Source organism: Patagioenas fasciata, chromosome 4 (genome assembly GCF_037038585.1).
Source record: "Patagioenas fasciata isolate bPatFas1 chromosome 4, bPatFas1.hap1, whole genome shotgun sequence".
NCBI lineage: Eukaryota > Metazoa > Chordata > Aves > Columbiformes > Columbidae > Patagioenas > Patagioenas fasciata.
Genome location: NC_092523.1, coordinates 51698936 through 51723556, shown reverse-complemented (window position 1 = coordinate 51723556; position 24621 = coordinate 51698936). Strand labels below are relative to the sequence as shown.

The following is a 24621-nucleotide window of genomic DNA, read 5'->3' as shown; positions in this document are numbered from 1 at the left end:
ATAGCTCTTTAGGTTTATTGCATTCCCCACATGTTAATTTAAGATCATCTGCAGATAACAAATTCAGCTGGGTGCCTGAAAAATAGAAGGAACTGTATATGTGCCCAAATAGTTTGTTTTATCGGTGCTTTTTTCAGTAATTACTCAGCTCATATTCTCCTATTTTATGTTTACAACATTGTATAAATATGTATGTGCATACATATCAGACAGTTTTGCAACCATTTACTGCAAAAAGCTTTGTTTATTAAGACAGGAGCAGCTTTCTAACCAAGAAAAGGTACAGAAAGTCAGATTTGAAAAGAACCTCATAACCAGTAATATTTTTTTAAAGCCATTTTCTCAAAAGGAGCCTTCCAAAACCTGATTTTTTATTGTGGTAGGACATTGTCAGTTAAGCTCCTTCAAACACAGCTCTGGTTGTTACAACAATACCTAACATAGAACACGTGTACCTGGTTACATGAAACTGATGAAACAGCTGACTCTGCTTCTGTTTCCAGCCCTCTCAATTATCCTTGACAGACAGCTATGAATTATTACACTAAACACATTATATCCTCCAGGAACATTACATGTACCACACAGGCAACAGAAAAGGCACGTCTCACAATGACAATCCCAGCTTCACCCCACAGCAGATAACACTGGCTAACCTACTTTGGCCTGGTTTAGCACAAACCTGGCTCAGATCTCTACTACCAGTAGAAGTGATGTTCTGTATTCCAGTGGAAGTAAAAAGTTTTGCCATCTGAGCACAGTCTAAATAATTTTAACATGTACCTATTTGAAACCATGACAGTAGTCAGTCAAAGTTAGATCACTCAACAGAACAGAAAATATGCTGATAAGAAGAAACACATAGGCAGGAAGAAGAATGCTAACTTCTTAAGATTTCAGAGAAGGCTTTTTTCTTTCTTCACAATATCCCATTCGGTAAAGGAAAAAAATAATATCACCAAAGCTACCCACAACTACTGGTAGCCTGATATAACCAAAAATGGGAGCAATGCCAAAACAAGAGCAGGCACAGGTGGAACATCAGCTGCTGCTTCTAACAACCAATTCTTGTCTGCCATACTGCACAAATCAGCACCCATAGGAATCCTGGAACAAAAAGAGCACATTCTCCTGCACCTCCTCACAGTATATTTAGGCTACTGACAAGGAAATGAGCTTTTCACAGAGCTAAAAATAAATTAAAATAAAAAGCAATCCAGACAAATGGTGAACAATGTAGCTCAACTCCTGCTGTGCACTAGTGTTTTAAAAAACAACTTTGAGCGAGTGTCTGCAACTAGTACAATATATATGCTCAGAGAATGAACTTAGCAAGGTTCAGTGCCAAGACCTGATGTTCATGGAAGCTGATTTACAGCTTCTCCTTGCAATAGAATTTATCTCCATTTGTAACAGAGTCTTCTTCCTCCTTTTTAAAAACCAAACCATACTGACAAGAGATGCCAGCCAAGGACAAACAGCTGGACTTGAAACACCATCTTGTGGCAAATCATGGAATTGTTTCCAAACTAAAGCACCATCCTAGATACACCATCATGCTTGGCACACTTGATTTTGCTGCTAAAACAAATAAAAAATTAAAAAAAAAAAAATCAAACCAATTGAGACATCGTTCAACAGTTCAACTACAAAATACTCTCTGCAAACTATACAGGATATTTCTCACAAAAACCTGACTGGCTAGGAAGTAAAAAAAAACCATCCAGCCTAAAAAGTGACACACTTAACCAAACCTACCCTATTTTTCACAGCATGCTGACCTCAACCTGCACTTGAACATCTGCCACCTTCTGACCCATGTCATGAAAAGGTCTGCATACATATTACTTCTGCTGAAGAAAACAGCCTGAAGGACAGATTTCTCATCAACTCATGACTCAAAGAATATCTCCTTGCAACCTCACTACCAAGTTGTGGTAGAGTCGGGCAGCACACTGGAGCCTGATACAACAACAGCCATGGATCACGTCTCATCTGAACCCATCAACTGGAGCATGTTGCTGGAAAGCGGCAGGCTACCTTCAGCTCCCTAGCAGCTTACATTCACATTTTCCCTTAAGGCCATGAGCTCCACAGTCCATACGTGTTCACTGACCCCTTCACACAGCATCCTTTTGCTACCCAACCTAGGTAGAGAGGTAATGCAGAAGAAAACCTGTACGGTATCATCCTTATGAACTACCAGGCCTTTAAGACAACTAAAAAGTGGTCTTGTTCTGACTTTCAGCTGGAATCATTGAGCTGTTGGGCTCAGAGACCATCACATCTGTGCCCTGACCATCGGGAGACATGCTTGGGTAAGGAAGAGACTACCTTTGGTCTAATGCTAGCCCTGTATTGTTTACCAAGTGGCAAACTGTCAGACCTCTGGAGGCCTGAGGAGCTGAAAGACTTACAGACTAAATGTTCTGCTGGGCGGGATCGCCTCAAGCAGTGGAGACAGCATGTGTGCATATCTGGTAGCTGGTATGGCTCCAAGAAAGAAGGGACAGTATTTGAATCTCACTGACCTTGAAGAGGCCAATCCAAGCTCAGAATTTAGAGAAGCAGCCAACATCAAACTATCAGTTGTAACTGAATGTGGGGGGTTTTGTTGCCTTTTGTTTTTAACTCCTAAACTGCTTACAAAATTTGAAGCTGGGAAGAAAAAAAAAAAGGTCCTTCCATGGAGTCTGAACTTCAACAGCAAACAGTTTATATCACGACAGGAAGAACTAAATAGCAAATGGCGTGTTCCTCTGTTTCATCTTCTCAGAGTTGAGCCTGACCAAATCATGAATGCACAGATGCCACATAACTTCTACTAAGTATTTCCACTGTCAGCCTGTATATATACTAATCATAGGACCCACTGGTTGAATACAAATGATAAAATCTGAAGGTATTATCTCAACTTCCCCAATCTGAAGAGACTGGGAAATCCTGGTGTCCAAGCGCTTTCACAGACACACAAAGCCAGGTGGAGATGAAAGCTTCTTCAGGGAAGCACTAAAGCAAATTAATCTTTCCTGCTCTAAAGAATACTCTAGATTTAGCATGAAGATCATGGCCAAGACTGTTTGCAAGGTCAATACTCAATCCTCACGTATTTGGTCCTTAAACAGTTTTCAATTCCAATTCAATTTTCACTATCTCCTTTTCTTCTAGAATAGCAGTGATCCTGGAGATAACACACCCTACCAGAATAGCTGCTGTTTATTCTTATCTTCAGCCAGAAGGAACCTTGAAGAGTTTGGGAAGCAAACACTACGTATACCATCTGCTGTCTAGACTTGGCTTCTGGAGTACACACAGCACAATTACAATTTTCCCAAAGGCCCTCATTAATATCCAGGAGCAGAGCAAATGAAACAACAGGACATGTTAAAGTAATATGTTTGGCAATAACCTATCGCAGTTACACAAAATAAAGCAATCCACAATGTTCACAGTTAATCAAGCCACAGCTTCCATATGGAAGATACAAATGATAAGCTCCTACTTAAGAGCTCCCCTTTTACAACACAAATTTGAGGCACTAATCATACATCTGCTAGACAAGGAAGAAATGCCTGTCATTAATATCTGAGAAGAAGGCTGGACCCTGGCACACAAGCATTCCAGCAGCCCTAGACTACCATCACTGGAATGCAAACAGCACAGTCCTACATTGAAGTAGAGATTATGCCAAGACGTTTGTATTGGCAGAACTTAAATCTATCAGATGTTCCTAAAGATGTCGATTTTTTTTCAAGTGCTAAGCATCTTTGGGAGATTAGGCATTTAAATACAATATAGAACAACAATGTGTTTTACCCACATATCTTTCTGTCTTTGGATTACACAAGAACAGGAAATAATGCAGAGTGAGGTTTTTTAGTATGTCATTTCCATTTGTCAGTAAACTACTGGGTATTTTGTTTTGGTTTCTTCTTAACTCTTCTTGTGCTGATTTTAGCTGGGCACACTCAAACACTTTTTGTATGTAAAAAGAATTTCAAAACATACAAATGCTTGAAAATTGTTTCAGCACACTTTTCTGCGGAAAGTTCTTCACCTGTCTTTTTTGAGTTGCATGAAGAAAAGAACACTTTCTTCGTTCAGAAGATTTCGTATGTTATATTCATTTCCTACAAACAAAACCAGAGAAAGTTTTATTTAGAAGTAATTTTTGAAGTCCTGTCTTCAGCCAAGTGCATTTTTATTTCATATATTCTAACAAAAGGAGTATTAGCCCCTAATCTGGGATGCTACTCTTAAGAGGCACAAAACTGCATTTCAAAGCGATAAAGAATACAACTAGCATCATTTATTTAAACCTGTGGTAAGACTAAAGTGCACGTTTGCTCAGATGATTTTTACTGAAAATAATGTAATGGGCTTCAGGTCTCAGGTCTCAAAACCCACAAGAAAACTTTAAGGCCTCTCAATTTACTTTAATTTATTCCTGTAGAAAATCTCAATAAAAAACTGCACATGGAATCTTACCTGCACATTTTCATATGGGATTTGCAATATTAGTGTGATCCCAAATACAGGAACATCTAAAAGGCACTGAATGTTGAGAAGGAGAGACATCCTAACACTCACACACAGCCACACTTGATGAAAAGATCACCCACCACAACCATTGCATTGCTGATCCAGGCATACTAAGACAGGCCATTCTTCTCCAGCAAACTGGTTTTAAACACATATGCTTACCTGCTGGAACATAGAAGTCATCCCCTGAAGTCAGATAATAGGATGACTTATGTAAGGTAACGATAATTCGGCCGTGGATAACATGGAAAGCCTTAACAAAAGCCAAAGGGTTCTAAGATTAGCAATGTTTCCTGTGCAAACATTTAAGAAAGTTATCCAAGAAAACATACTCTTTATTTTGCATGCACATTGTAACAAGGATCAAAAATAAGTAAGCTAGCAGAGTTGCAACCACTTTTCCTCACCCTGCTGATAAGTAAGGCGCACAACTTAAAAGGAGCCTGGGGGGCAATTTTGTTTATCTTGCCTACAAGATCCAGACAGTAAGTGTACATGGACATACAGACATCACAAGAAGCAAAGCAGGGTAATGTGTAGGCAGAATATCTCTAGCAAATTTCTTTGGTCATAATTTATGTTACAGCTGAAATGATTCACTCATGTTTTCTGTATTTATTTCCATTATAAGGGAAAAAAACAAACAACAACAAAACCCAAACCACAAACAAACAAACCCCCCCCCCACACACAAAAGACATAAAACCAATCAAACAGTTGAAAAAAATTGATAACTTCATTTACTATTTCTAACCATTCTAAGATTTTCTGTTTACAAATAGTGCATTACATCAAAATAAGAAAAAAAGATACTTACTATTGTATCCATGTAGACATATTGGTGTCCCTTTTCTTTAAATGGTTTCAAAATCAATGTACCAGTGGCAAAAGCGGGTGTATTCAAGTTTTTATATACTTCCACCGATTCATCTTCAAAGAAGCATGAGTGACTGTTTTCAGTGGTAACACATTCTACAAAAAATGTCCAGGAGATTAACATTAACACTGACACATAATTAGTCCTGTCACTTGCTCGGTAACTGCTTATCAAATCCTAGGCATTACATCTTGTTTCAATGCAACACCCTCAAGAGCTAGACTTTAGCTGAAAAATCAGGACACTTGTGTCTTTTCTCCAGAAGAGCACTAACAATTTCAACAGCTCATCTTTTTATGTCCAATGTGGAATTATCCATCTAAACACTTACTACAGAATTCAGAAAGGTCCTTGGTCTTAAACTCACCCAAAAGTACCTCCTTATTTGTTACGGGGTCCAGTACAATAGTTGGCTTAGAAGTATCAGCTAGGGTGTGATCCAAATTTGCAGGTACCTCAATTCCTGAGGAGACAAAAAACAAACAAACAAACAAACTAGAAAAATCACTCTACATGACCATATTTTTTGCCACATTTCAAGAAGATGATATCTGCTCAAGCAAGCTGGCTTTTTACGTCATCTGCTAGATTTTGGGCATTTTGGAATTGCCTTGTCCTGTGCTTTTAGGAGGTGGTACTTAAAAAGCAACCAACACTGATGGACCCCAGCACCTTCAAAAGCTTCTTCCTTGGGGGGACCTTACTAAGTTGTTCTCTGAGCAACTTGAAGTCTGCTTTCTGCATATGCAGAATTGAGGTCTTGCTGGTAGTTTTCCTTCCATTAGCATAGATTTTGAACCTGACTGCTCCATGGTTGCTGTGGCCAAGGTAGCCACCAGTCACCACTTCTCCCATGAGACCCCCACTGTTAGTATCAAATCTAGGAAGGCACCTTTCCTGGTCAGTTCCCTTAGTACTTCTACCAAGAAGTAATCTTGGAATCTTCTGGACCCGTTGGTGCCAGCTGTGTGATATTATCAGTTGACATCTGGCAAGCTGAAGTCCCCCATATGGACAAGGGCAGGTGACTTGGAGACTTCACTTATTTCCTTAAAGAATAACTAATCAGCGTTGTCATCCTGGCTGGGAGGCCTATAGTAGACTCCCATGATGACATCCACTTTATTTGTCTGTCCCTTAATCCTTACTCAGACTCTCAACTTGGCCATCACCAACTGCCAGCTTCATGTAATCCAGTCCCTTCGCTTTACACAATGTCACCCCCCTTCCCCTCCCGCCCTGTCTATCCCTTCTGAATACCCTGTAACCATCCCTCATGCAACATCAGTCGCAGGACTCATCCCACCAGGTTGCACTAGTGTCAACTTTATCTCTGGGACTGGGACAAGGCTTCTAGTTCATCTTGCTTTTTCCTCATGCTGCATGCATTAGTGTAGAAGTTGGTAGCGCCCTTCACCTCACGGCACAGTCTGAGGAATCTCACTGAATATGCTTTCTATGAATATATCACAGAATCTTGGGGGTTGGAAGGGACCTTGAAAGATCTCCTAGATGAGGTTACACAGGAATGTGTCCAGGCAGGTTTTGAATGCCTCCAGAGAAGGAGACTCCACAACCTCCCTGGGCAGCCTGTTCCAGTGTTCTGTCACTCTCACTGTGAAGAAGTTTCTTCTCATATTTAAGTGGAACCTCCTATGTAAAATATATTTTTATATATGAATATATGTTTACTTATATTTATAAAATGTATATTTATATGAATATGCTTTGTTTAAGAGCTATTAACAGTTAAGTCTTCTGTGAATTTACCTAGGGCTTGCCTTGAATCTACAGAAATACATTTATCCACAGCATTCTGGGGCAAGGAGCACTTAGGGAGAAGAGGCACCTTATTTTGGCTGAAAAACCCAGCTCTGACTTCCTTCCATACCTTCTAGTTCTTGTGTTTAAAAAGAAAACAACCAATCCAACAAAACAAACCACATCAATTTCTACTTCCCTTCTCCATGCCACTCATGATATTGTAGGTCTTGCTCACACCCCTGCAATACTCTCTTCACCATGCAGTTGCAAGTCCTTCCGCATTGTTGACAAGCTGAGGTTCTCTGAACCTCCTCTAGTCCTGCTACTTTCTTTTTGAGGTAAGAACTCAAATTTACATGCAACACACTACAACATCATAAATTTGTGCCAAGACGGCTCAGATGGGTGTATTCTTCACTAGGTAAAGAACTGGCTGGATGGTCAGGCCCAAAGAGTTGTGATGAACAGAATCAAATTCAGTTGCCAGCCAGTCACAAGTGATGCTCCCCAGGGCTCAGTATTGGGTCCAGTTCTGTACCCTCAGTAAGCCTGCAGATGACATCAAGTTGGGTGGGAGTGTTGATCTGCTGCACAGTAGGAAAGCTCTACAGAGGGATCTGAACTAGCTGGATGGACAGGCTGAGGCTAATTGTACAAGGTTCAACAAGGCCAAATGCTGTGTCATGTCCTGCCCTTGGGTCACAACAACCCCATGCAATCCTACAGGCTTGGGGAAGAGTAGCTGGAAAGCTGCCCAGCAGAAAAGGACCTGGGGATGTTGGTCAACATAAGCTGAACACGAGCCAGCATGTGCCCAAAAATGCCAACAACGTCCTGGCTTGTATCAGGAGTAGTGTGGCCAGCCTGTGTGTCCCCTGTACTGGGTACTGGTGATGCCAGACCTCAAATCCTGGGTACAGTTTTCGGCCCCTAACTACAAGAAAGACCATGAGGTGCTAGAGCAAGGGGCCTAGAGCTGGTGAGGAGTCTAGAGTACAAGTCTGATGGGGAGAAGCTGAAAGGATTCCGCCTGGAGAAAAGGAGGCTGAGGGGAGACCTTCTCACTCTCTACAACTACTTGAAAGGCAGTTGGAGTATGGAGGGTGTTGGTCTCTCCTCCTGAGTAACAAGTGATAGGACAAGACAAAATGGCCTCAAGTTGCACGAGGGGAAGCTTAGATTTGATATCAGGAAAAATTTTTTCCAGGAAGGGTTGTCGGACATTGGAACAGGCTGCCCAGGGAAGTGGTGGAGTCACCATCCCTGGAGGTATTTAAAAGACACATAGATGAGGCTCTTAGGAACATGACTGTCTCCTCCAATCAAAATGAGTCTACGATTCATCATTTGCTTCCTTATTTCTTTAGAATTATTTCAGCCTTCATTTGTTTTAGAATTGTATCATGACTATATGGCATTTTTCATATTTGTTAGCAGTTAACTTCACATAGAAGTGCTTTGGTCTCAAACAAAAGCTCTAGAGAGTCCCCAGAAAGAAAGATTCTTCAGCAGAAAAACATCTTGTACAGGGAACACAGAAGAGAAAAAAAAAAATAAATATTTTGAGCACATGTCCCTTCCGAGAACTATGACCTACATGTTGATTATCTACTGGCCACAGAGACTCCGGCAAAACTGCCTGTTCCTTGGTGTTTAAACACAGAGGTACTGTCCACTTTCACCCATTCTGTGCACTGTTCTTAAAGCTCTCATCAACTACCCTGTTATGTTTTTTGTATTTATTCTACAATAGTTTATAACCCTATTGACAGCATATGCTGCCTTTTCAGATGTGATATTATAAGTAGCAGTAAAGTGACTAAAAGTATTTAACCTTAACTGTGCATTAGGAAACTAAACTTATTTGCATCACTAGTCAATGAGCTGATCAAGGACAGAAGTACAGCTTATTTTCTTCAGCACTTGCTTTAAAAGGCACTACAATGCTCGTGGATACATCTTTTAACTTCACCTTTCCAACACTGCAAAGTTAAGCTTTTACAAGGTCATACAGCATTGCTTTAGATATAGTAAAAACAGTTTTTTCCACATCAGATCATGTTGACATATTGCATTATAACATTATTTTCACCCAGAGAAAGAATTCAGTGGTTACACAAGAAAAATCTTAACAGCAGAGTGTTTGATCACAGGATTTTTTTTTTCTTTTAAGTATCAAAAGAAAAATAAAGTCTGTGCTCATACTTGTTTCATTTCTCTTCTGTCTAAGATCACGCTTCCTCCGTTTAATCTTCCTGGGAGGTTCTGTTTCTGGACACACTATTCCACTAATCACAAGCTCTCCTGAAACAAAAGAAAGTCAATCAAAGCGACAAAGTTCACTAAGTCATAATAATTATTTTAGAAGGCAGTTTTGCACAACCTACAAGCATTTCAGTTGATAATTCATTTCCTTGATGCTGAACTTTTCATATAGTTTTAGAGCCAGGGGAAAACAAAAAAACACAAACACACAAGCTTTTCAACATCAAGTTTTTCAGAGTTCAGTATAACCCACAGCTTTAGAAAATAATCTGATTGTATTTCAGTCAAAGAACATTTTAAAAAACCATTACATGACGGTCAAGTTTTGAAACAAATTGTATCAATTGTAGGGACATAAAGAAATACTGTTTTCAAGCAGACTCTTGAATGAGGAAAGGACCAAATTAGGCTGAACTGCCAGAAAAAAAAAAAATAAAAATCCCTTTGAATAAAATGTATTCGATCACTTTGGCATTTAACACTGACATGGAATAAATTATAACAGCTCTGGAGAGTAATCCCCACAGAAACAACCCAAAGAATGCTCCAGTAAGTTGTCTCTTTTTTCTGGTATTGGATAGAACTGTTGCATGTAATAAGCCAACTAGTACAGAGAAACTGTTTTGTTCTTCCCTAAACAGCTAAGGCAATGGAACTTCACATGCTCTGCTGATGCTATTTCTATCTGAAAGAGGAATAGCAAGAAAGGAAAAAGGTTACAGGGAAAGATGACCTACTCAAAAGGACCAAACAGTAACCATCTCAAAGCTCTCATGGCACAAGATTAACCCACAGATTTCCCCTTTAATTCCCTATCAGGAGAAAGCAAATAGGTATTTTGGAAGCAATACCTGAAGGTCTCATCGTGTAGTTTACACGCTCGCCTCGCCAATATTCCAGAGGTCTCATTCGTATCCTTTTTGTCCGACGAACATTAGGCGTGTTGGAAGGCATTACTAATTTAAAGGGTGAAATCATTCATATTAAGTATGAAAAGAAAATTCAGAAGTGCAATACTTTAAATTTTCTTGTTGTTCCAGATCAGGCTGTCAGCGTTTCCCAGCTGATATTTATATCCCATTGCTATCATGACAGAAAAAGGGAATCAAGTCTTGCCAAAAGCCATCTTTTGCATACATGAGTATTTCACTCTTCTTTTTCTTAAACAGTCACCATGTTGACTTTACATTAGATTTCATTCTGTATATCTTAATAGAACACTGAGATACAGACATTAGGGGATCAAGCACAAGGAGCAGAAAACAGGCTACCACTGTGAAGACAAAGCTCTCAACAAAGATGCCTGCTTAAACCTGAGGAATTTCATTAGCCAGAGTGAACAGGCAATGCCACGGTTATGGCAATACGAGAATAACAAAGACCCTCCTCTTCCAGATTCTTATGTTCCACCTCCAGGCCCAGAAAAACAGCACTTTTGCTGACAGAAACCCTACCATCTGACTTCTCAGATACTATATAATAGAGAAGTCTGAAGGTACTTTCAGTTTTTCTGAACTGCTGTATATGAATACAGTAAGATCCTATATTTTAGTGTAAGAAAGCATAAAAGCCCCTTAAGAGAGTTGAGAGCAAATTAGTCAAGAATATTTAAATGAAAAACAAAACAAACAAAGACCACAGCCAAACTTGCTGAAATCGTTTTTGATGGTAGATAACTGCAGTGTTGTTCATAAAATAATAATGAAGTGAACAAAACAATTAAAACAGATCAGTGTGGAGTTACAATCCACTGGCATGGCCATCATTCCATCCTGTCTGGACTCGGATGAACAAAGAAGGCAGGTTATTTGCATCCTCAGTTACACTGTGTGAAACTAATTCAAAGTCTTACTGTTCCCACTGAACTGTCAGAGCACTGCCTTGACTCAGTATTAAATGAAAAATGGAAATGTGACAGTTAAAAGACAATAATTGAATATAATAAACATAAAAACACCAGAAGTTTTTAAAAGTGACTTAAAAGTTAGAGCAAGGTCACATAATACCCTGAAAAGGAACTACCAAAAACCATATCTGTCAACACTAACATATGAACCCATTTCTAGGTGTTTTTCTCTGTCTCTCCTTCAGCAAAGTTTACATCAAGTTGGAAATCTATTGGTATTTACACACTTGTATTAAGACATTTTAAAATACTCTTACCTATTTTATGCCTTACGGTGTCTGACAACAGATTTTTTACTTGACAATTCCAGTCTTCAGAATTCTCTGAAAATACATTTCAAAACAACACACTATAATCTATTATTCCTGACTCTTACCCAGCATACTTGCTACAAGCAAAAGTAATACAAACAGAAGTCCCAGTGTCAGTGCTCCCACTTACACTTTGTCTTTAAACATATGTAAAACCAAATGTAGATTAAACAGTCTATGTAATTTGATCTTAAACATTGTAAGCTTGAAAATTACATTAAAACTATGCATTCAAGTAGATATTCCTCAGACCCCTAACTCTGAAAAACACTGGCAAATTATAACTACACATATCATTTTATTGATTGAAGTGCAAAGTCATTTCACTTTATACCACTCGAGCTTAACTTTAGAACAAACTTATTAGCAGAATGCACACAGAACTAGGTGTCCAAAGAAAGCGCTGCATGAACTAATAACTTGTACAACTGGCTCTGAAAAACTAACAAAAAGACTTTCTATCCCCAGAGCTCATATTCATCACAACAGTACATGCAACTTGTGTAGAAAAAGGTATTAGTACAAGAAAACCAAAATATTTTCAGGCTAACGGGCCTAAATTTTGGTCTAGTGTGGCAAGAAGTAATCAAATATAGTGCATTACATGGCAACACACAGAACTGGTACAACGTAAGTCTAAAAAATTTGTTCAAAGTATTTTGGAAGGATAACTTTATCCTGGTAGGCTTGATGCCAAATCATGTAGTACACTTATCCTTCCAAAGCTAACACCATGGAAAGTTGGCATAATGCATCACATACTTGGGCAACAATGTGACCACAGCCAATACAATCTGCATTTCTTATTCTGGACAAGCAGAATACAACAGAAATTACCATCGACTACAGCTTTTAAGACGTTTATACATCAAATGCAAGAAATACCAACGTTAAACCTTACCTGAAAATGTACTATCCTGTTCAGAAGAATTACTTCTGGAAGTAAATTTGTCACCAGGTTCTAGAACAGGCCCACTTCAAAAAACAAAAGCCACACAACACACAACAAAAACACCTGCTTGAATACATTAAATTACAGCAGCACCAAAAATTAGCAACTTTTAAGGGTTTTTTTTCTGTCATGCAAGTTTGTTTTTTCCTTCTAATCATCCGTCTGTACCAATCAGACACTGAAGCAAATGACTGCTAGTCAGAAATCACAGATCTGAAATCCATCAATTGCTCCTCTGCTCTATTATCAGGCAAACTACTGCTTATATCATCTCTCTGCAGAGATTTCCCCAAAATCTTGTCACTTTTTTCCGTTTCCTCCTTTCCAAAAGAAACAGACCTCCTTCTCTCCTCTGTAACACCTTTCAAATAATTTGCCATAGGCCATGATTATAAAAGCACTTCAAATAAATGTTCTGCATACTGTAAGGAAAGGACAGTAAAACAGTTTGTAAATGTAATTTGTAATACATATATGCTGTCAAAACCTTGCCCATAAAACAACAATAATTAACATACATATAACTCCACCAGAGGTTCTCCAGCAACCAGGACACTTATAATAGGCCTTTTCTTGCAGCCTCAGCATTGGTACCCCTAACCTTGCCTCCTTCCCCATCTGTGGTTGTGCTTCACAGCTTTTACCACGCCAATAAAGCTCAGCTGTGATCCACCTGAACTCCAAAAGATGCATTTCAATGCTATATTAGCACACCTACACTGCGTAGCGCCAGTTTGTCCAAGTCAGCCTGCAACAGGTTTACTTAGAATAAAACGATAAATTTTTTAGTAGAATTACAATATCAGAATCTAATTGATGTTTCTGTTTGCTTTATTATTAAGTTCCCATCTCATGAAAGAAAAGGTATGTGCACTTTTACCTGCACAGACAAGAGTTTTGATTCCAGATACAGTTCTATACCCTAGTTTATAGCACCTTTATTAGTACAGTTGATATGAGGTCTATGAGTTAAAAAAAAAAAAAAAAAAAAGAAGAAGAAAAATCACGCGATAGTACAGAAGCAAGCCTCAAAGGAAAAGTTATTCCTGATGGGAACAATAACTTTATAAGTTCATTAGCTTGCATTAGCATGGTATTTTAAACAACTCAGGCATGAGTCATGGCCTCTTTTCTACAAGATTCTTTGCTAGTAGAACACAGTTAGTACTAAAGAGCTGTTCTGCCTCCACAGGGCAGAAGTGGGATTCAACGCAAGTTTTACAGACAACTCAGGAAATTACCTTTCACAACCCACAGCCTCCTCATCTGCAAAGGAATCTCTAGAAGAGAAACAATTATTATTACGTTTACTAGGTCAATTTTACTTACTGGAAGGAACGTGTAGGTCAGTAATTTTCTGTACTGAACACAACCATACGAAAACAATTATTTTTTTTAAAGCAACGTAAAGAACAGTAATTAAAAACTTCAATTAGACTGGTTAAAGAAATTCCTCTTTTGATTACCAATTATTAGTAAAATTACTTCCACAAAAAATAAATTTGGTTCAAGAACTAAACACTGTATTATTTGTAACTGAAGTGACAAATCTGACAGTGACATTCTGAGAGGGTGGGGCTGTGTGCCCATGTGGGAGTTTAGTTTGTTTTTAACTTGGACACGCTACTCAGGTCTCAAAACAACACTTTAAAAATGCCAGCACAAATTCCCTTATGCAGAAGGAGACACTAGATCTAGCAGCCACCTCTGAGAATAGGATGTTGAATACACTACTTAGTTTCTCATTAACTATTCAACCAGCCTGAAACTGTCCCATGTTTGAATTGTGCCATTATTGCTTAGAAGTTAACAAAATGCATGCAATTATCTACCAAGTTCCACCACACCTGTAAAGCATTACATAAAAAAAAAAAAAACCACAAAACAACTTACTGTAGTCCATGTGGCATGTTACGTTTTCTTTTGTTACTTTTTATTTTTATGGCTAACGGCTTCTGTTTTTTTCTTGTCGCATGCTGTATAGAAGAGCTGTCAGAATCCATTGTATTTTGAGTATCTGAGGTGTCCTCAGGGTCTGAGAAAACATCTTTACTGGTTCTGTGAGGAATCTTCTTGGGCATCTTCCCTGACTTAGTTGATGATTGTTTCTTTTCAGAATTCTGCACGCTGTCTATGTCTATTGCTTTTACAGTTGTATTAACAGTATCACCAAGTGACTTCCATGTGTCCCATGCATTTTTAGGTTTTCCAGACTTATCCAACTTTTGAACCACATAAGTCTGTAAGTTCTGAGGCAGGGGTAAGGTAAACACTTCAGGCAATTGTACAGGCTGTATTTCCAACCCTTCCTCATCAGCTTCACTGTCAGAACTCTCCCCTCTTTGTAACTGAGGCTTTTTATTACTACTTTTCTTGCCAGATTTTTTATGCTTCTCTCTCAGACCTTCTGCCAGTCTCTCAGCTACTTTTGAAAGCTTCTCGTGAGCATTTTGTTTCTTATGACCTAGGTGCTGAGAAGCTTTTGAAGCCAATTGCAGACATTTGGAAGACTTGAGGTAAGTTTTTAGAGAGGCAGTCCACTCGTGCTGATGCCCAGCTGAGGGCACAGGCAAATCCTCACTTGGCATCATCTGTGGTTTACACTGGTCTGATCCAGATGTTTCTGTTTCCAATCCAGATTGTGGCAACACCAGTTCTTTGGCTTCTGTTTCCCAGAACGTGTCATTTTTCTGGTTTGGAGAGCCTTGCCTAAGTGAATTCTTTTTAGCCTTTCCTATCAATACACAGAACACTTGGATATTAATATCTTTAACCCATGAAAACCTGAAGGAATATGTTGATATCTGAGCAAATAAAAATAACCCCAAGAATCATTTAAAAAAAAAAAAAGTATGACAAAACCATATTTTTCCCTGATGGTTAAAAGAAGGCTTTCTCTAAACCACAGTGTATGAAAAAATCAAATTTTTGGTGTAATTCCAGTATTCCCTAGCAGAAAAAGAGGGCAGAAATGTTACATGCAGTCTGCCTTCCAATTTTCAGTGCTCCCGGCTACGAAACTGACCAAGTAATTCCTACAAAATGATCCCCTCCAGTTCAAACCACATATCTTAACCTCGTTTCTCCAGAGAGAGGAGCAATAGCTTGTGGGTACCTAACTTCGTCTGCTCATAAGAAAACTCAACACTGCTCACTTAAATTTTTTTTAGTGTCCTAACAGAAAGGGCTAAGGGGGGAAAAAAAAAGGAGGAAAAAAAAAGAAAAAAAAAAAAAGAGCAAAAACATGGTATCTCTGCCTTATATATACCCAAGCCTAACTGTGCTGCTGAAACATCAGTTAGGAATACATTAACATCTCTCACCTAATTTATTCTCATTGCACAATAAAATAACACAGAAAAAAAATCCAGTAAGCCAACCTTGAAGCAGAAGTCTGAATACCTGTCAAATTACTTACCCATATGAGCACTGCTTTGCCTTCGAGACTTAAAGACCTTTTTTTCACTGTTAGAAGAGACTGGATCTGATTGTGGTGCTGCTTTGGAGTCACGTACTCGGACATCCGAAACAGGTATTTTCTGTTTACTAAGTGCTTCACCCTGTACTTTTTTGTTCTTGCGGTTCTTACTCTCTGTTGTCTTCTTTTCAGAGGGCTGAGATTTCAGAACAGGAGTTGCAGAGCCATCTTTTTTTGATTTGCTGTTCTTCCAGGGTATTGAAAACGAAGAAGTAAGAGATGCATCATCTGATACAATTAAAAATTCACATTCACTTTCTACTTCTATAGCTTGATCTTTGACAGGAGGCAGTAATGGCTGTGATATTGAGGCTGAATACCTAAAGGAGAGGCAAAGTACTCTCATAATTTAAAAAAAAAAAAAAAAAAAAAGACAAAACTTTCAACCTTGCAAATCTAGTGGTGACTCTAGAACACACTACAGGACATTCCTCCGAAGAATTGAAGTCCATCATTCATTGCCCTTTCTCTTCAAAACGACGACAAGGCCTGCTTCTTCTTGCTTTGGCCTCACATTCATATCTCATTTTTTCTCAAACACTGGGTAGTCAACTTCCTATCTAACCAGTCAGATCCAGATTAGCTCAGATCTGCTTGATCACTGCTAACTTCAGAATCACATCAGGTTTTCCTGAATCCTCAAACCTACCTATCATAACATTTCAGTCTCAATCTGAAATACTATTCAACAGCTACATACTATTTTACTGGCAGACAAAAGTAACAGCAGTGTTAAATCTTAACAGCACAAACACTTTCTGAAGTTGCATTTTTCAAGAACAATGGACTATCACAAAACATTCTCCCAGACCATGTTTCTAGATACAAGGACATTGCTCCAGTACTCAGGCCTAAGTTATTTTACTGGCCAATTATGTACCTTTCTCCAAGCGTTCCTGGTGCTAGAGCTGCTAAGGCCATCAAAGCAAAAGACTTCTCTTTCCATACAGAAGACATAGCAGTACATTCTGTTCCTTGCAGGAGATCAACCTGCTCATCTCTTGCAGTTTGAAGGTCTTCCAAATTTTCGCCTTCCGAGTAGCCCTTCACTGCAGCAGTACTCTGGTCATCCAAATGTAACCTGTGTATGAGAAAGAACATTCACATATGACACTATAAATTGTGTGCACAGAAAAGTATTGTGTGGATGGACAGATGCTCTCATTTTCTCCTGCTGACAGCACCTCACTTGTTACAAACAAGCCTTCCATTTGGCAATTTGCTAGAACACAGGTTAGCAGTGCTACTGCCCAGCCTAGTAAGTAGCAAGTGTCTAAATCAATAAAGCCACATGGGTCACCTTATGACTCTTGATCAAAGTGCAGGCTGCACAAGACAAACCTCTATTTTTAGGAGAACGTGCTGCAGGAATTGTGAGGTTTCCCAAACCCTAGATGCACTCTCTTCCTAGTCTCACTACATCATGTGTCAATGGGACCAGTGTCAGTCCTTCTCAGTGACCTGCCCTGGAGACTCAGTCCTCCAGGAAAGCAGAACAGGGGCTGAGACTACTGGCCACTATTGCAGCTGGGCTTCCAGTTTCTCAAGGAGTAGATAATGACCACAACTGAAGTTGTTCTGCTTTGGATAAAACATTTGTATCTTCAGAGCGAGAGGAACAGTGACTGCTCATCTCTGCTTTAGCAAATTTTTTGTTAACTTGTAAGGTCAACACTGTCAACAGAGTTCACTGAAAAAGTCTAGATTATGTGAGAAGCTGATGATTTGGGGCACTTCCCTGGAAAAAATGAGTTTGGATCTATTCTGATATGCTTCCTGCATTTGGGTACTGCACTTTTGGAAATTAACCCTTATCAGCAGAATACTTCATGAAGAATAATGCTGTCCTTTCTAAAACGCAGATACAGGAACTGTCTAAAAAGCCTGGAACTATTTTTTTGGAGTTCACAATCCAAACTCATAAACGATTGAAATCACTGTGCTCATGTACCCGAAAATGGGACAAAGGGGGGAACTGGACCACGACGATCAGCTCTACTTACCTATGTACAGGAGAACTTTCCACTTCCTCCAAAAGAATAGGTGATCCAACAGGTGCATGATCATCCTCAGGGTCTGAAAATACAGCAGAAATTGTGTGTATCTTTTCAGATATTTCTTTCTCATGTGGACACATGAGACTGTGGTGGGGTTTTTTTGGTTTGTTTGTTTGTTTTTAGAACTGGCTATGCAATCCTGTATTGCAGGCTGCAAGGGCAATTCATGTAACCATTTGCCATATATATTGAATAGGTTTAATTTGTCTACTCAAAAGCTTGCAAAATCCCAAGAAATAGTTACCCCAAGAAACTTTATGATAGTGCTACCAACCTCTGCTGTTGACTGTAGGCAAGGACTCTGCAGAATTACAGGCTCTTTTCACAGAGCTACTTAACCCTGCATTTGGCTGTCAGAGTTGACAAAGAATAACGAGAGAAAGAAAAATATTTTATAAAGCAACAGTATTTTGAACGGAACAAAAATTTTTACAGAACACTATATAATTTCCTTCCCTTACTTCCTAGACATTTGAAGCACCATTTTATTATAACTAGACACTTCAATTTTCTATCATGTAAGACCTTCTATAACTAACTGTAAATTTCAATCAACAGGTACACTGTACAATGTAAAAATCAATTTGCAGTTTTACAAAGACATCCTGCTAGTCCACAAGCAGGCTATTTATTCTTTTCTTTGAATGAATAAATTATTTAATTCACCTTTATTAAGTCAGGCTGGGGTTTTGCAAGAATTACTTCGAGATTATACAGTATTCTAACATCAGACTAAAGTAAACAAACACCATTATACACGATGCCTGTTTTCAGCACTTTACAAAAAAAAAAAAAAATTGAACCAAAATATTCAAACTAAATATACAAACTAGACTATTTGCATCATTCTCTCAGACAACGTATTAACAAGTCCTTCAACTTGTTTCCACTCTTCAATAAAGTTACGAGGATAATGTTATATTGTACCTGTTTATCAGGAATTGAGAAGCTGGTTTTATAAAATAATTATTTTTCAATTGCCCCAAGGGAGTCCAAGACAGCCATACTCGCCCCTAGTTACACAGCAGCATGCTTCAGCCCAATGCCATGAGAAATGTAACTATCCTGGACAAAAAGCTGGTAAAGCTTTCATTAGCAAAAAGCCAAGAAAAGAAGCTATTAAATAAACCTTGTTATGGAATACTTACTATTAGGTCACAACGAAAGAAGAAAAACTATCACCAACAACTACTACAGATGGCTAAATTATAGCCTAGAGATACTAATACATGTGATATATGGAGCTTATTCATTCCACACTCACCGAGAACTAAATTCTAGACAACTAAACTTGTACTCAAGTGAAACTGTACCCAACGCTAAGTTGTGACATTGCCTTAACTAACTTACACTTGTGCTTGAAGTAGTCTTCTCATCTTGGACAACAGAAGGTAAGCAAAGGTTTGGACTGGGAGATTCTATAGTCAGATCACTGTCAGCATCTATAAAGAAAAATCTCTAAATAAGGGATTCTTGCAATTGTCCACATTTCATTTATGTTAACAAGTCGCTAAGGCTCATTAAGGTCATGACTACTTAGGAAAAATATTACCTCTATCAGAGAGCTAAAATACAGTTTAAAAGGTTGGGAAAGGGGTGCATTTAAAGAGTGAGAGAAGGACTTTTTATCCATTTTATTTCTATTTATTTACCACTGGATATAATAAAAGAAATAAATGGGGTAGTTGTCTCTTATTGTTAGGGTTTTTTTTGTTTGGTTTGGTTGGTTTTGTTTTGGTTTATTTGTGGTTTTGGGGTTTGATTGGGTTTTGTTGGGTTTTTTTTGTTGTTGTTGTTGTGGTTTTTTTGTTTTTTTGTTTTTTTTTTTTTTTTTCTTTGTTTGGTTTGGTTTTTTTGTTTTTTTGGTTTTTTTTAAACCAGCAAATTAAGCAGGATACCAAATAAAAGCTTACTTTTAAACCAATCCTCTATGAATTTCATCACATCTTGATCTGGCTGTACGTTAATCTCATTTCTATAAAGAAAACAAAACAAAAAAAAAAACAACATTTTCAATCAAAAATACTAAATGTTCCCATCTCAGCAATAAAATAGCATTGAAGTTCTTAATATCTGCAAATTTAGATTATTTCCACTAGTCCCAGATTTAATATATTTTACTTACCATTTCCGTGCACAGATATCCACAAAGGAATTCATCTAAATCAGGATTCCAGAAGAGGAAGCCCCACTATCACAGAACATTATGAGAAGGAAGAAATATCTCTACATAAGAGAAAGCATACAACTACTGCAACAGCCCAACAGAGCTTTGGGATGAATAGAGATTTTCTGCTTGAAGTAATGCATTAGGAAAAAAAAAAAAAAAAAAAAATCAGTCTTCAAGTAATGTTTCCTGCACAATGATTCCAGCCCCAGCAGACCCAGAAATTTTATGTGTAGGATGCACATCTACCCTTTCATACAAGGGCTGTTTCTTTTTCTACCACTTATCCAGTTACTATGTGCTTCTCCAAAGGTTCAGCAGCAAAACTGCCTTGAGGTATCAAACCTGTGAGTAAGCAAACAGCTCAGCTGCTTGGATTACTATTTCATACCTCCCCGGGGCAAACGAGAATGGACCATGTTAATCAAAACCAAAATAACAGAAAACCAAAGTAAGAAGAGAAAATCCACATAACATTTCTCCCACACAGATTATTATATATATGCCTTTAAAAACAGGTAACTTGGTAAGCTCATGAAATGCATGTCTAAAAATGGACTCCGGTAACAAAAAGTTGACTGCCTCCTGGCATATCTTTGAAGAAAGCTGCAGCACTGCAAATACTCAAACTCATCCATAACATCTACCTGCAAGGGCCAAAGAACTCAAGCTAGAACTCTGCCCACACTTCACTTCTGTGCCTCCCTAAGGGCAAAATGTTTGCACAGACCACCGCTTCCAAGCTCAGACAGCACACGCAAGGGTAGCTTAGGTACAGCTACACCACATTCTGCTGCCTCAGCATAGGAATATGAAGGAAACCCTTGATGCTTTGTCCCCCAGAACAACTTGCTTCACCCACAGTTAAGAAATACAAAAAAAATGGGAAACATCATATGATCAGTTTAATAGGATACATCCAATAGTTTTGACATTAAGCTCTCAGATGAAAATCAACACAAGTTTTCCAGACAACCTTATCTAAGAATAAAAATGTAAATGTAAATTACCCTCTTCCACAGCAGAATCTTGGTCTGTAGTCAGTTTTAAGATAATTCTGTGAAGAAATAAGAATCAGTTTTCACTAAACATGTTGACACTTCATAGCAAAACAAATAAGTAACCAATCTCCTGTTTGTCATGTAAGCAAGTCTCAAACATTCTGGATCCACCTGAAACTAGTGTGAGTTACCACACTCCTGTTTTTCTTAGAACCCACCAGTTGCTATAACCCCTGTACCAACTGCCAGAAATTCAACTTTCCTCAAGAACCATCAAGTACCTGTTGCATTTAAAGTCAGAGACACTTATAAAATCACAGAGAATTTAAGGAATTAGTTAGCAATGCTGTGATGATGACAGAAGTACCCTTTTAAGTAAGGAATGGAATGTATTACCACAAAGCAAGCCAGGACATAACCTTACAATACATCCATAGCTCTTGGAGAACTGCTCACATGAAGATTCTTAGGCCATGTTTCTCACAGGTAGGATGACATTGGCATGACAGGTAGGATGACATCAGCTGTTTCACGGTAAAAATGGAGTCTCGAGTAACTCCCAGCACTCGGTCATATATTTGAACTGGGAGTGTAACTTAAGTCATTCAATACCAGACAATACTCCAGTCAGCCAGTATTCCAACTAGAGTGACAGTAAGTCAAATGACAGTACATTAATTACCAGCATTACTCTCTGTATCAACAAATGAAATAAAGCTTACTCAGCTGGGAAGAGGCAAAGATGTAGATAAACACAAGAAGGAAGACCAAGTCAAGAAAAATCAGAGCGCTAAGTAGAGTGTACTTTTTCACCAAGAAAAATTCTAAATGTTTAACTAAAAAAAAATAATGACCTCTTCTTCAATTGTGTAAACTGGAATAGAGTGTACGCGCAGCATGGAGATCATCTATCCCTAACAACAGAATTCAGCACACTCTTCCTAAGTTTGCCACACTAACCTTTCTTTGTACTTTTTTGTGACTCCTCATTGGATATTACTTCTGGTAATAAAACTAACCTAAACCACACAAGGATTTATTCCACTGCAAATTCCTCTGCTGGAGAGCAGGATGGCCATACAGAGGGATCTGGACCAGCTGGATCATTGGACTGAGGCCAATTTATGAGTTTTAACAAGGCCAAATGCCAGGTCCTGCACTTGACTCATAACAACCCCAGGCAGTGCTAAAGGCTTGGGGAAGAGTGGCTGGAAAACTGCCTGGCAGAAAGGGATGTGAGGGTGTTGATTAACAGCTGGTTGAACATGAGACAGCAGTGTGCCCAGCTGGCCAAAAAGGCCAACACCATCCTGGTTTGCATCAGGAACAGTGTGGTCAGCAGGACTAGAGAAGTAATCGTGCCACTGTACTCAGCAATGGTGAGGCCCCCACCTTGAAAACTGTGTTCAGTTTTGGGCCCATCATCATAAGAAAGACATTGAAGTACTAGAAAGAGTGCAGAGGAGGGTGACAGAGCTGGTGAAGGGGCAGGAGCACAAGTGTGATGGGGAGTGGCTGCGGGACCTGGTGGGTTTAGCGTGGAAAAAAGGAGGCTGAGGAAAGACCTTATCACTGTCTACAACTACCTGAAAGGAGGCTGTAGCATGGAGAGTGTTGGTCTCTTCTCCCAAGTAACAAGAAGCAATGGCCTCGAGTTGCACCAGGGGAGGTTTAGATTGGATATTGGGAAGAAATTCTTCATGGAAAGGGTTGTCAGTCATTGGAATAGGCTGCCCAGGGGAGTGGTGGAGTAACCATCCCTGGAGGTGTTTAAAAGGCATTTAGATGAGGTTCTCAGGGACATGGTTTAGTGCTAGAGTTAGGTAATGGCTGGACTCAATAATCCTTGAGGGTCTGACCCTACTGAAATGATTTAATGAAATTTTCAACATCAGCTTAAAAAGGCAGGAAAAAACTTTAGGTTGTACAGGGAAAAACCTGACAAAAAGTCATCACTTCAGAAAGAGTACAGAATTGTTCTTCACAGCAAACCAAACACTCAGCCTTCAACTTCTTCCCCTTGTAGCAAGTACCGTCTATTCAACTGGCAAGCAATATTCCATAGAAAAAAATGAAATATTCCTGTAATTAATCTAAATGAGCTTTTAACAGTCTCTTTATTGCTGTGTTCATACACCGCCACACATTGAGAGCTTTTAAACTTTCCACACACCTCTGCCAGAGGACGGCAGCATGAGATGAGGACACCTCTCGCATGTCTAAACAAGAGGCGGTGGTTCTTCACATGCTTACCCGTGCAAGGAAGATCTCCAGAGACAACCGACAGACGCAGCTGCGTCTGACAAATCTGACAAACATCAGAGCAGAAAATAGTTGTGCCAGCAACCAGGGCCACGAGGGAGGGCAGAGCACTAACACCGGCCCCGTCCTGCCCAGAGGAAAGCGGTGAAGGCCCTCAGAGCCCCGCCGGCAGGGCCTGAAGGCGCGCCGGGCCCGCCCCTCAGGATCGCCGGCAGGACAGGGCCGCGCGCCGACTGTAATGGCAGAGAATGGCCCCTGCCCCCAAAACGCACACACGAGCACACTCCCCCCCCTCATCCCGCCGCTTCCCCCGCGCTCGCGCTCTCTCACCAAGTCCTCCGCCAGCCGGTGCCGCCGCGATGAGGACGAAGACATCCCGGACCCCGGGACCGTGACGACACGCCGCTGCGATGAGGACGAAGACATTCCGGAATCGTGACGACACGCCGCCGCCAGTCCCTCCCGCCGTTTTCGAACCGCTGTCCTCTTTCCGCTGAGCGCGCGCACCGGCTACAGACACTGCGCCGGCCACACCTCCTTCCCCCCACCCCCCATTGGTCGGTGCCCACCGCGCGCCAATGGAAGAGGTCTCTTTGCGCACGCGCCCTACCGGACGTTGTTGTCGCGCCAGGGCAGACTGCTTCCCCACCCCTTCCCGTTCTCAAAGCCGCTTTTCTGCCCTGGGCGGAGTGGGGGGGTGCAGTTCTTGCTGCATGGCAAACGGTAGATCAGTCCCTCGTGTTTCTAAACGCTGCCAAATATTTACAGTCACCACACGGGCGTGCAGGTTTTGCTTTAAAACGTTCCTGAAGAACTCAACAAGGAACTCAAGTGACTGCTTGAGAACAGAACCCCACAGTCTCCACATTAACTTCCATCATCAGCAAAAGATAGCCCAAAAACAGAATTTAAAAGGATGCTTTTTACCACACACTGGTGCCAAGCATCCAGACACCAAGTCTGGTCATCCCATCTTCTTTCTAAGCACCAAGGGGAAGGCCAAAATCATGGTTCTGTGAAACTGAGGGGAATTTCACCT

The 24621-nt window shown here is 39.8% G+C and overlaps 1 protein-coding gene across 3 annotated transcripts; it reads right to left on the bottom strand.

The window, feature by feature from the left end:
- Nucleotides 1-224: 224 nt before the first annotated feature.
- On the bottom strand, nucleotides 225-24109 carry CENPC (centromere protein C). 3 transcript variants are annotated; one of them, XM_071807822.1, is made up of 18 exons: nucleotides 23913-24109; nucleotides 21330-21376; nucleotides 20066-20127; nucleotides 19503-19594; nucleotides 18427-18502; nucleotides 18099-18171; nucleotides 16976-17176; nucleotides 16036-16277; nucleotides 14511-15351; nucleotides 13859-13897; nucleotides 12567-12640; nucleotides 11612-11677; nucleotides 10300-10404; nucleotides 9389-9487; nucleotides 5787-5882; nucleotides 5360-5514; nucleotides 4705-4795; nucleotides 225-4130 (listed from the first exon to the last, which is right to left on the bottom strand). In XM_071807822.1, exons 1-18 carry the CDS (start codon nucleotides 24006-24008, stop codon nucleotides 4054-4056), a joined length of 2532 nt encoding a protein of 843 aa, XP_071663923.1. In that variant the 5' UTR covers nucleotides 24009-24109; the 3' UTR covers nucleotides 225-4053. The 3 variants fall into 3 exon arrangements, with proteins under 3 accessions (XP_071663923.1, XP_065692537.1, XP_071663924.1); XM_065836465.2 differs by having other exon boundaries at nucleotides 16036-16415; nucleotides 23913-24108; XM_071807823.1 differs by lacking the exon at nucleotides 23913-24109 and adding an exon at nucleotides 20278-20444 and having other exon boundaries at nucleotides 16036-16415.
- Between the last annotated feature and the right edge of the window lie 512 nt (nucleotides 24110-24621).